Source organism: Gallinula chloropus (assembly GCF_964237585.1).
Source record: "Gallinula chloropus genome assembly, chromosome: Z".
Classification (NCBI taxonomy): domain Eukaryota; kingdom Metazoa; phylum Chordata; class Aves; order Gruiformes; family Rallidae; genus Gallinula; species Gallinula chloropus.
In genome coordinates, this window is record NC_140089.1 from 25,675,264 (window position 1) to 25,688,546 (window position 13,283).

The 13,283-nt window shown below is 40.5% G+C and overlaps 1 protein-coding gene across 2 annotated transcripts in view; it reads left to right on the top strand.

The window, feature by feature from the left end:
* The window catches only part of MCC (MCC regulator of WNT signaling pathway), a gene marked incomplete at its 5' end in the record, with an annotated part of 210,824 nt that extends 204,708 nt beyond the window's left edge, over positions 1 to 6,116 (top strand). For both annotated transcript variants that reach the window (XM_084278185.1, XM_084278186.1), the window contains 2 exons: positions 3,947 to 4,069; positions 5,098 to 6,116. In XM_084278185.1, the coding sequence (XP_084134311.1) occupies positions 3,947 to 4,069; positions 5,098 to 5,278 (304 nt within the window). In that variant the 3' untranslated portion in view covers positions 5,279 to 6,116. The remainder of the gene's footprint in view (positions 1 to 3,946; positions 4,070 to 5,097) is intronic.
* Between the last annotated feature and the right edge of the window lie 7,167 nt (positions 6,117 to 13,283).

Genomic DNA, 13,283 nt, shown 5'->3' on the forward strand with positions numbered 1-13,283 from the left:
GAATGGAGGCTCATTTTCTCTGCACACGAGGTGCCGTGGCTGTGTTTGCTGCAGCTCCAGCAGTGGGAAGGGGAGCAAAAGCTGCACTGAGTTCTGTGGTCCAATTGACTTGTGACTTGGGGGGCTCACAGAAATCCTGTTCTCCTAAAAGTACTTGTTTTTCTTCCCCTCTTCCCACTGAAATACGCACATAAGTGCTTTCTCAGGATACAAACTGGTCTGTGTTAACAGCCCTGGGGCACAATAGCAGTGTGAATTAGTGTGCAGCGATCGGGAGGATGTTCGTATGGTGCTCACATCTAATTTGGTTCCATCCCTGGGTTGCAGCTTTGACACATTCTCATCCTGGAAAAATGCTGCATATAACTAGGACTATTGTTTTAAAATATTCTGTTATTAAGCCTGCAGTGGCTGATTGTTCATATCCTTCTGATTTATAACAGCGATTGGGAAAGTGAAGTATTGTTAGAAATCCCATAGAGATGGCTCACCCTGTAATGCATTGAAGGAATACAAATAGCAGTCAGGATTCATTATGACTCCCGTTCCCTACCCAAATAAATAGTCAGTTTGGAGAGACACAAATAAGGACAATTCCTTCTGTCCAAGCTGAGGTAATTCATGTTAGAAGTGGAGAGAGGTGAGAAGAGTTATCATTATGAGGCATCAGATTTTTACCAAGGGACAGACTGTTTTCTGGCCAGCTGGTAAGGTACAGCTCTGAGGTCAGTCATTCGCTACTAAAAGGTGCAGCACTCAGGGGAAAGCGTTACATGTTGGAGCTTGAGTATTTTTTGGATGTAATACTCATTAATCAAGTGTATATGCACTTCCATTTCCCAAGCTAAAACAATGTGTTTACTGTGTCTTTACTTGTTGCTGCTGTCTATTCAAGTGTTACTTGTTCAGTGAAATGCCCCTTAAAGTAAAGTTATTTAGATGGGTGTCGTTTAAAATTGGGAACAGTAAACATAAAAGTAGATCCCTACCTATACGTTGTTTCTGTAAGAATTTGGGACATCTCAGCACATGCAACCAAATCGCCCGCTGCTTTCCCTGAGGTCAGTGTGGGAGTAGACACTAGCTAGGGACATTAAGACAAGCTGAAAGAACTGCATGGATCGTTATCAGCTCTGCAAATACATGTGCTTTAGGGCCATAAATGTAAATTTGAGGCATCTGTAGATCTGAAGGATTACTTACCTATTTAGTCAGACACTTCAGAACTAGCATCTGAAAGTTCTTTGTGGAGGCCCTGGCGGGTGCCTGCCACTCCGCTGGCTCTGTAACTCCAGTAGGCAGCAAGACAAGGATGTTACAGGCCAAATGTAAATAAATACATCTTGGTGTTTAGCTGAGTTTGGACTGCACACAGTGGGGTTGAAAGGTGTGAGTGCAAAACCAGACAAAAGGTGATGTAATAGTTTTATCAGGTAACAGTCACCATAGCAACCAAACTTTACCATGCATGACAAGTTCCCCAAGTCTTTCCACTGATTCTTTTCCACGCAGCTTCAGTTACAGGAGGTATGTTTAGGACGTCAGCTGCAGTGAACTGTGGCTCCGCAGGGTTCTTTCCCGTGGGACCGTGTGGGATGTTTTCACAGCTATACCTTTTCTTGCATGCAATGTGAAATCAGCCTCGTGTGACTTTATTTACTCGGTTTTTTTAAATTTTCTCTTCCCCTCCAAATACTGCAAACGTTTATTGCATAGGACTTGCTGTCCACACGAGGTTGTGTCCATGCTGGGCACGGTGCTACTGAGCCTTCCCCAGAGCCTCTGGCTGCAGTATCCTTTGGAGCAGACCAGCACCAAGTAGTGCCACACACGTGATAGATAACAGGCCTGGCCTCTGCTGAGTCTGATCTTTTCTTATTTAACTTAAATTACAAGTAAAAACTGGATATTCTTGCTGCTGTTCCTGTTTTCTTTGCAGAATATGGATTTTGACCTTAGACTGTCCTGGGTCTTTCTGACTCCTAAGATAGGCTGTAATCCCAAAAGTTTATATTTGGGGTGGGCGTCTGTGGGCTTTTTAACTGCTAGGGAACAAGATTGCTTAATTTGAAAACGGGGAGTATGTTACTTCAATGAAAGGACACATAAAGAATCCTGGTGGTTCTTCATCAACAAGGCCCCTCTTATAAGCCCTTTTTAATTTGGCCAGTAAGCCAGCGCCGGCAGCGTGTCGGGGAGAGCGGCTGGCTCGGAGTATTTCCCCGCTGACTCTGAAAGCCCTTCTGTTGCCGAGGCCGGGCTGTGAGCCCCGCCGCCTGTGCGGCCCGTGTCTCTGGTTAGAAAATGCTGCCGTTTCCCGGCCGGCCTCGGAACTGCAGGTGCTGGGCCGGGCCTCAGGCGCATCGGCGCGGTCTGGGGCAGAGCTGGGGAAGCTTTCACCGGCGTTAGGCTGCCGGTTCCCCGGGGGCTCGGTGCGCTGCGTATGTGGGAGGTGAAATGCAATTTAGTCACGTAGCGGCACGGCAGCGAAAACAGGCGGGAAAGGCACGTCACTGGAGCATGGAAAGAAGCACCTCCCTACATGTGGAGTAAGGCTCGGCTCTGCAAAAACGCAATTTAAATCTATCTTTGTGTCAGTTTATCCCAGCTCCGTGTCACTCTTATAAAAATCTGATGTCTGTCTGTCTGTGCTACGAGGGTGGGTTGCAGAGGAAGGCTCCTGGGTCTCCACAGCAGCAGCCTTGCGCAAGAGGTGAGGCAGCCCCATGTCTGTGTAGACGCAGGCCGCGGGCAGCCGCCACTGCCGCAGCAGGGAGCTCCCCGGGAAGAAGCACCTGCCCCGTGCCACATGCCCACCTGCAGTGGGAAGTGAAGTGATGTTTAAAGCCAGCTTAGATCCCAAGCTGTAATGCTGATTCCTTTGCAGAACTTGTGTCGTTTGTTTTTTCTTTCCCTCGCGGACATATTTGTAACCTAACAAACAGTACAAGGCACACCTTACTTCCATTTTGGCACCCTTCATGTCATTAGTTTTTCGTTCATAATCATTAAGAAAATACTGGTAAATATATCAGCACTTTAAACCTCGCTGGTGTGCCTTATTTGAAGGAAAAGGAGTACCTTATGAGAGAAAAAGCACGTGCTTTCTCCTGTTTTTCCCTCTTGTGTCTGTACTTACCTCTCCTTAACTTTTTCTGTTTCCCACTGCCACATGGGCTGGACTTGCTGGCTCCTAAAAAGCCCTAGTGATCTACTGTAACACAGATTGTGGTATAAATCACTTGGGTGAAGGTGAGGCACTAGCTGAAATCAGTAGAATTGCTCTGAGGGCGGTGAGTCCCTGGCACAGGCTGCCCAGAGAAGCTGTGGCTGCTCCCTCCCTGGCGGTGTTCAAGGCCAGGCAGGATGGGGCTTTAGACAGCCTGGGTTAGTGGAAGGTGTCTCTGCCCATGGCAGGGGGTTGGACTAGACGGTTCCTTACAACCCAGACCATTTTGTGATTGCATGATACTGTAGTAATTTCAGTAAATTATCTTTAATAGCAATCCTGGTGCGCTATCCTTAATTAAAATTCCGCTATGATTACCATGATGTTTGATTTTCCCTTGGTAGTTTTCACTGCTGTCAGATTTGAGAAATAGTAGGCAAGATGTGCCAGGTATTCTTATTTATTCTTCTACTTACCTATCTTTGTGATTATTTCTTGGTGTGATTTGGTACATACACGCCCGTGACCCACTTGGGGAAGTTTGTTTTCTCTTTTGTCTGCTGCATTTCTGATCCTATATTCTAAAATAGCAAATTGTTTAAAAATCAATCTGTGGAAAAGTTTAATATAAGAAGTACCTCCTCTTTTATGCAAGTAGTACTAAGGCAAGTATTTTCAGCCTGCCAACCCAGCAGAGGACAACCACTCATTCAGTTGCAAGCAAAGTGCTGTTTCTGTTTTGAAAGTAATTTTCTCCCTCCTTTTCTCTGGATCCAGGGAGAAGAAACTGAAAGCTAGAGTGCAAGAGTTAGTGAGTGCTTTAGAAAGACTCACGAAGAGCAGTGAAATCAGACATCAGCAGTCTGCAGAATTTGTTAATGACCTCAAAAGGGCAAACAGGTAAAGGATCTACCAGCGGATGGATGCACCATTGATTTCTTTTGCCGTATTCCGGTACTGCACTGTAATCTTCCCCTTACCTTAATGAGCAGTTTCTCATGAGTTGACTCTTTAAGGTTATAGTTAGGGGCAGGGGAGGTATAAACCTACCATGAAGGGCACTGGAAACTGCATAACTAAGAACAGGATGGGGAAAGAGGTTAATCTTAATTGAGTTCCTAGTGGTTGCATTATTATCAAAACAAATCCTTCTATTTAATCAAATCTATGAAGCTAGTTTGTGTGTCAGCTTGTTTGTTTTTTTTTTTTTTTTAAATTGCTCTCTTTTCTTTGGCTCCAACCTGTTTATTAATAAACTGGCTTAGATGATCACATTTAAATTTTATTGCTCACTCGGTAGATTTTTACGGCATTTGGATGGAGGGCAGCTGCCCTTCTTGCAAGGAGCCTATGGCTCACAATGTAATTCTCATTAATAAATTATACTTGAAAGCCCTTGTGGTGAGGTGAGGAGCAGTGCCCATCTCAAGCTTTCCTACTGAGTCACGGTGGAGGCACCGAAGATACTTAGCAGCTGACAAAATAGCACAAGATGCTGTCCTCTAAGTGTGGCTGTTACTTTTTTTAAATGAAAAATGCAAAATCAATGCTGGATTTTGTAAGCAGATTCTGGCCATTTGATGCTTTTGTAAAGCATTATGTGTAAGGTTGTAGCAGTCTGACTCACAGACAGTGGTACGCAAGATCATCATCAGCAACCTCTATCTGGCTATTGAAACCACCTTTAAATATGTTTTCAGTAACCAGTTTGCTGGTAAAGGTGTGTACTTGCTCAAACAAAAGAGATAAGCATTGATCTGGGTTTGGGTTAATAAGGTTTTGGTTTAAGGCACTAGTAAATTTTAGGAAGATGATCAGGACCCAGATTTTGGAGTTGCCAGAAGGTGAGGTTGTGAGGGGGATTTTTGTAGCCCTTGCTATGAACAAGCCTTTTTTAGTGATCCTGTGTTGCCTTGTATTTCTAACAGCAACTTGGTAGCAGCTTACGAGAAAGCAAAGAAAAAGCATCAAAATAAGCTGAAGAAACTGGAATCACAAATGATGGCCATGGTGGAAAGACACGAAACACAAGTAAGGATGCTCAAACAAAGAATAGCTTTACTAGAAGAGGAGAATTCTAGACCACACACCAATGAAACTTCACTTTAAACGCATCTTTTTCAAAGATGCTTTGTGCCATTACTAATTTCTTTTCTTTTTTTTTTTTTTTGGAGGCTGACTTTTAGATAGCTTCAAACTCTAAAAGCTCTGACTGTCAATGCTGACACACTTAAGCACCTTCTCTGGGATCCCAGAGTGGTGCCATGGGGATAATATAAGTAAGTGTTAACCTTAAGGACTGTTTCATAATGTAAAATGGCAGTGCCTGAATTATCACGCTATAATTATGTATATTGTCTGTGTCGTTATGTCTATATTCATACAGCTTCTTTTCCGTTTTATGTATGACCCATGGGTGACAGTGTCACATTGCAAAGTAATTCATGTTAAGAGGTTTTAATTTGGGTAGTTTGGGGATAATTTGCAAACTTTTGCCAATCGCTGAGCAACCTCTGCATGCAGCTCAGTATTGCACCCTGGAGACTTGCTCTCGTGGTTACATCAACTACATAGGCAGCTGCAGGGTGGGGAGGCAATAGGCTGGCTGGCTTTTTTTGCACTGTGCTTGCAGGACTGTTGCTCACAGTGCAGGTCAGGTAGAAAAACTCTTGGATCTGGGGAAAAAAAAAACACCACAACCGCAAAGCAGCGAAGAAAACCTAGTTGAATTCCTGAGAACTGTCACGGTATAGTTGGTACTGTTCTAAGAGGCTGTGAGCTTCACCATGCCAGAACCCTAGTCTGTGCCAAGGTTGGGTAAGAAATTATAGGAGACCTCCTGGTATCTATATTGCATGGTGTTTGCAATTACTTTTGTGAAATGGTTGTTTTTTCTCGCTACTACCTGGTAGGCAAGGTTTTCTTTAAGAAGCTGGGCCATTTTTGTCACGTGTGTAGTGCTTATAACAGCTTTCTGTGATGAAGAGGTAGGATGTCGTCTTTTTATACTTGTGTTGACCAAAAAAAAGGTACGTATGAGGAATGTACCTGTTTAATATTGACTACATAGGCACAAAACTATAAATGTGTAGGTGTATGGATATAAAGCCACAAACAGAATGTGAATGGTGAAGTCTTCGTACAGCTTCTTAGGTTAGCTTTTCTTACTGCTAACGTTCTCTTCTTACATCACATCATGTTACTGTGTTATCACACTGACCGAATGGAAGATGTAGGCCCATTATGGCAGTGAACACTAAGCCAATCAATCAGGTTGGTTTCTCTGGGGAGCAAAATACAGGAGGCTGCTGTAGCGCTGGTTTACATTCAGAATGTGCTTCTTTTTTGACTGAGAACACTAAACAGCTTCCTTGTTTGTTTTAACACAGCAAACTCAGATCCATTGACCTCATTAGCCCATTGCCGCTACGTGTCTTCTTTCTATTTTTCAGGCTCTGTTTTCAGATGAATCTTGTATCAGTTGTCCAGCCTTTTTATGTTACGTGTCGAGTTGCACCTCAAATTGTATTACCATATTTAGCATTATAACTTCTCTCATTTATTGATCCAATTTCTAGTACTAAGTAAATAGTTTTAGAGGACGTGAACTGGTTTTGTGTACTCCTGGGCCAGGTGAGGCAGCCAAAGTACTTAGGGGAGTCTGTGTTCAGAATACAGTGTTACTGCTAAGTCTTGGTTACACCTGAAACTAGCAGTTGGTGTTCACAACATTCTTATTACTGTAGCCACCGTTTCCTTAGGGTAACAATTCCTGCTTCTCCAGGGTTATAGGCAGTGATGCCCCAGGGACTGGTTCTGATCAGTCCTCTTCCCAAGACATTTGCATTTCTTAATTTATAATGCAAATGGAAATTTTTGCTAACCAGTCTGTGGAGGGAACAGCAGAACCTTCAGTGGTAGCTCATCACACCTGCTTCTGGAGAAACACAAAATTATCAACTGTGTACTGTGGCAAAAATGCAGCTACAGTTTTGTCTTGTACCTGAAACACCCATGTAGACTTGAAGCTGTCTCAACCTGTCCCTGTGAAATACCTTTCACTTAAGGTGACTAGAAACCACTGCTGTGCTGGCTTTCCTCTTAGGCTTGATTTTTTCTGTTTCTTGATAGCTAGAGAAGCTATTAAAAACACAGTCAAGCTTAAGGCATTTGAAATGAATTCGGTCTTTAAAGGAAAAATATGATCAAGGAAAGCCTAAAATACGCCCAGGTTTAAAGGCATAAAAAGCTGGAGTGCCCCTCAGTGCTAATGATTTGCTGGTTCTGCATAAGCTGAATGTTGTTTTACTACATTTACCAATTCTCTTCCCTGCCAGCTGTGCGATAGCAGTGCTTTAGATTAAGTATTAGATCGTCATTAAGTATAAGCCACTGCCACTTTCTTCGAGGCATCAGGCTTATAGATGAAAAAAGCAAGACCTGTGTCACACCGCCTCAGCCATAGCTGTAGTTTTCCAGAGCACCCAGTGTTTTTGCTAAGCAAGCAGCTACTGCTTTGTTTATTGGCATTCTGGAAAAGGACAAAAGGGAAGCAGTGGAGGGATTACCATTACTGTGAAAGCTGTTAAACAATTAGCTGCAGTTATGGGGTGCTCATTAAAATTATGCCAATGCTGAGAATAAATGCCAAAAAAATTAACTCCTTTATGCAACTTTTTGAAGTATCAACACACCAGCCTGTAGATCTGTGCAAATCACCTTGAGTCACAGCAACTTAACTCGCTTGACTCTTGTTGCAGAAATAATACATCTGCAGGACAAGGAAAATAGGTGGTTCTTGCCAACAAAACCGAAGTTGTTCACTCAGTTAATCTTAAGGTGCATTTTTAAAATTCTTTTTAAGTCACCAGAGCACATGAAACTTTGTATTTCACGGTGTGTTCAGAAAAAAAGTACTCTTTTTTTTTCCTAATTAAACGTATAAATCTTCACCAGCTTGAATGTATTGTTAGCTATTGCAAAGCACATGTGACTAAGTTTGCATTAACGTCAGTATTGTTCTACTGGTTTTATTAGGATTCCCTTCTTCTTTACCATACATTGCAATATTAGGAACTTTTCACCTTACTGAATTAGCTTTAAATGTGTTGCTGCTTTTTAGTTCCCTAGCTGCTGTAAAATAGCTATTTTGTGTTTGATATAGAAATGTAAAAACTGCATTTATTTATACAGAGACATTTATAATACTTATTTTACAAATGTTCTTATATTCTGAATAAATTTCTAATGCTGTTTCTTTGCCTCTGGGGTTGCTTTACCGTATCTTGTCATCTCACTGTTGAATGGATCTGCTTAAAGGTACCACAAAGACTTTATCCAAGATAAGTAAGTTATTCAGAGAGTTGGTACTACACTGTCAGGAGAGTTCTGGTAACAGGGGTATGAAGAGTTGTTAAGAACTCACCAGAGGTCCGATCATGGGTTTTCACTGAGCTCAAGAATGCTGGTACTTTCCACAAACCCTCTATAGCTTCAATGAACATTTTATAGAAATGGAAAGGCACATATGAAACTGTTTCCACACATCCAGTTCTTTTAATGATGTTACATGGACAAAATAATTTCATAAATACTTCAAAAGCACTGACTGAAGTTGACATTCTTCCTCTCTCCAGTATATCTATCACCTTTTAATTTTTTCCCCATTGTGTTTGACATGCTTCCTCAGCCGCCCTTAAAATGGACTTTAAAAAATAATACTTTTTTTTTCCTGACACTATACTTAATCAGTGCTGCTGGTTGGCTTAAGGCAACATTTAAACATTCTACAGTGAAAGAATAACGCGCACCAGCAGCACAGACTTTACATTTCACACTAATCAGCAATGCTTATATTCATACTTCAGTACTTCAGTAAGTTTGTGTATAAAGTAATTTAATTTTACAGAGAAAAATTACAGTATTGAAGAAAATGTCCACTTAGTCATAGTCATAGCCTCTTACATGGTGTGCTTCAGTTTCTGAACCAATGAACAGCAGATAAAATCACAATAATCAGTACAACAGTTGTTACAGGTAGTTACAGATTTTATTTAGCAAAATTGAAGGAGTTAAACTAACGCAAACTCTCCTAAAGGTGACATAATGGAAACTGAATAGAATCTGTAACTTTATATGGTTTTAACCCTATCAGTTGTACATACTTTCTACTTAATTAGCACCGATATGCCACCTACATACCAGTGAGGAAAACAGATCAAGTTCTTGAGCTTTAAACAAAGAGGAGGAAGACATAACCCTTCATGCATCAGCCATATCGTAAAAACACTGGCTCCGTTTTCTGCGAGTCGTGCAATGCTGCACAGAGAAGTGTTATCTTTGAGCAGCAATACCTGAGTCAGCCTGGGTCCTGGAACACATACATCAATCTAGCACTATGCCAAAATTAATGAACAAAACCCCACCTTCTTCTGTGGAGCCTGTTTTGCTTTTTAACATTGAAAGTGCCTTGCAAACCCAGCTAAACTGCTCCTCAGGGCTGAAGTACAGCTTCTGCATACTGCAGTGCCATGCAGACATTAGTAGCTACCTAAGGATCCTGTTTTAAGTATAAGCTTGAGAAGTATTTGCTGAGAGCTCTTAATCATGCAGTTTTGCTTTTCGTGCATAACAAGAATATGTACCCGAGCAGTATCACATAAATGGTTCATCTCCCACGTGTAGTAACATTGCTCAAACGTGGTTAAAGAGAATTGCAAAGTGTGTTTTTCTCACAGTGGGAGATATGTTGTAGGGAACTGAGTTTGCAGGATCTCTAGTCTTAAAAAGCTACAAATGCCTTCTTTTAAAATGATTCATGCTCCAGGAGCTGTAATCATTTTCTTCAAGGCACTGAACTGTAACCCATAATGGAAACTAGAAGCTAGTTCTTCTGATGAGCAATATAAATGCTTAACAATGACAAAATGTTAAACAGTGTTTCAGTAAATCCTGTACTGGACCTATTCAAATTTAAACATTTTGTACCCTGTGAAGTTTTGCTAATTACTTAAAAGCAAACTTTCTTTTTTCCCCTCAAGTATTGAAGAAAAAAAAGAAATATTAAAGACACTTTGACTTCCTTCCCAGAAGTATCCCAGAGCTGAGAACAATTTAGAGATGAGTGTTTTTGTAAAGCTGAATCTATACAATAAGCCTATCTTAACCTAACATTTTCAATGAAAAGACAATTTTAAACCCAAGCATTTAATTTTAAGGTATGTACTACTAATCCAGTATACTTCTAATTGTATGACCTTGAGTATGGCCAATGTAATTGCTACATATGTTGTCTTCCTTATAAGTTCACAATTAACTATAAACAGTGAAATGCACACACAGCACAAATCCTACTGCATCTATCAATGCTTATGTACAAGATTAAGAACAGTGCAAATACTAGCATTTAGCCTACTTTCATTCTTGAACTACACTATTGCTATAAATGCATAAGAACAAAACCCTATTATGCAAGAGTAGTGACATTTCCAAGCCTGATTTACTGTAAAAGCACCTTCGGTTTGTAGAAATTTACTGTATCTTAAATAATTTTGGTTGCTTCAACAGCTGAAATATTGTAATAACAAAACCAAACTTAAATTATGACATCATGTGTAAGCACCAGAGTACTTAACATTTACAGTGCAAGACAATTTCTGTAAATAAAGATATTTTAAATCTACAAGAGAGGCTATTCTACCAGTTCTCAGTAATTTTGAGCTCCCTAACACATTTAGAGTATAACACCTCTTAATTTAAAAGATGAAGGCACCTGACTTTACCTCTGGAAGGGAAAAAAAAAAACCCCAACCCAAAACAAAATAAAACTATGTTGCCCAGAATTTATAAAAAAAACACCCAAACAGGTAGCTGAGGATTAAACAGCCCACTGACCCGACAACTGGAGACAGCCAGTCACTCATGGAGCAGCAGTGTCAGCTTGCACCACAGGGTATTACAGCTTGGATTCCTAATGTACACTCTTGCTCTTCACACCAGAATGACCAGTGCCGCTATAAAATGCAAATCAACAAAAGCAACTCTACTACAGTAAGTAAAAGCTGGAAAAAATAACTTCTCATCTGAAATTACAATCTGAGAGCAAGTATGCTAGGAGTAGCCAGACCCAAAGCCTGCCTTGTTTTTAAAAGGAACTGTTAGATTTATAACAGCCACAGGTAGGTGAAGGAAAAACACAGGAAGTATTGTTCACAAATCACCAGATTAAATGAGGGAGGTTGGAGCACAGCACAGAAGTCTGGAACAGTGACTAGGACCAAAGTTTTATTAGAAATTATTTATGCAAGTTTGGTCTAAAGAATTTACATTGTGTTAAAAAAATACTTTGATTGTGCAATAAATAAAGCTATTTCCCCTCTTCTTCCCAGTACCACTGTTTCCAGACTTCAAACAATACAAGACACAGCAACTTCGAAAAGCATGCATGTATGTCAAGGAGTTGAGGTTAATAACATTTCAGCACAGAACATATGTCATTCAGTTAGGCAGATCACTCTTCAGTCCGAGTTCAAAGTTCAGAGCATTCTGTGAGGGAGAGATGCTAAAAATCTCACACTAAAGCAAAGCTTAGGTAGTACTCGAAACTGCAAACTAGGTCTAGATTCCTAACTTCCACACGTTTCTAGGGTGCTTCTTTTGTTGTTGTGGTTAGATGTTTGATTATTCCACAAGTTCTTTAATTTCAAGAACTATGAATGACTATTCATAATCTGGATAACCCCTCACAGGCAAGCATTCTCAAACTGAGCAGTGTTTGTTTTTCAAGTATCTTGACATCAGCTCTCAAGTCTGACATGTGAACAGTTACTTCTTTCTCTGTGTCTAGTTCCCATAAAACAAAACCTCACATAACTAAATTCTAAATTTCATTTGTTATTTTTTCACTGTTTTACAGAAGGTAATGTAAACTCTACTTCTAAACTTAGAAATATACTTAATTATAAAAGGATGGTGAGTTAAGAACATAAACAACAGTAAACAATTGAAAATGTTCACAGTGCAGGGCATGATGCAACCTATAAGGTGGATTCACATGCCACCACACTTAACATTGTTTTAAAAACCTTACTGAGAAAGCAGAAAGCAACGCTAATACAAGAAACAGTACCCTTATACAAAGTAGTAAGTTATTGCATATTTATCACATTTATTTGCAACTCACATTAAGGCTAGATTTACTAAAATCATAACGTGTATAAGCCCCACTTTGGGTTGCTTGAGGAAGCAACCAATTTCTCTTACAGTGAACCAGCCTTTCACTAAGAACTGAAAAAAATGACCCAGTGAACATAGAAGGTAGCCAGCATCTCCTATTCATAGGACACACTTGCTTCATTCTGAAGACTTCCTCTGTCTGGGACACTTATTTCCCAAACAGTTGGCAGAAACTCCAAGTTCACTGTTTCATCAACATCCCCATTATTTCACAGAGCACTAAATGAAATACAAGTATAACTTATCTAAAAAGTAACTTACTTATTAAAGATTTCCACAGCCTGGTATTTAATCATGCCTTAGGAGAGTCCTGTTAACTCCACAGGCAGTAGCAGCCTCAGGATACGAATACAAACTTCTGCCTCACCATGAGTAAAGGCACTTTTGCTGGGAAATCAGCAACTTGCACTAAAGAAATAACTAAAGATTAGTTTTCACCAGAAGCTGAACAACATCTCCAGCAGTATCCCACCATCTCAATTACTGTTCTTCGCCATTTACTATTTTGAACAGCCTTTGGATATCTTTTTTAAAGTATATTTTTTAAAACAAAGTGAGACAAAGCTAGATTGAGCTATTTCACAATTTGGTCTTGAAAGACAAGGCCCTCAGGGAGCCTTGTCCTCCAGAAGGAGGAAGTGCTGCAGTCTGTTTCTTCTGCTGACTGATACAGAAGTCCAGCATTGCTATTGCCAGGACTATTACAGCATTAGAGTCTCAAATCACCTGGTGCCAGGCAGGTAAATAAACCAGGAGATAATTCTAAAGCTATTTCTGAGGAAAATCATTAGGTAACAAATCAGGTAGGGTTGATGAAGTAGGGTGGTTGAAGGAAGACTAGGATTTTGGTTTTGGATGACACACGAGTTGCATAAAAACT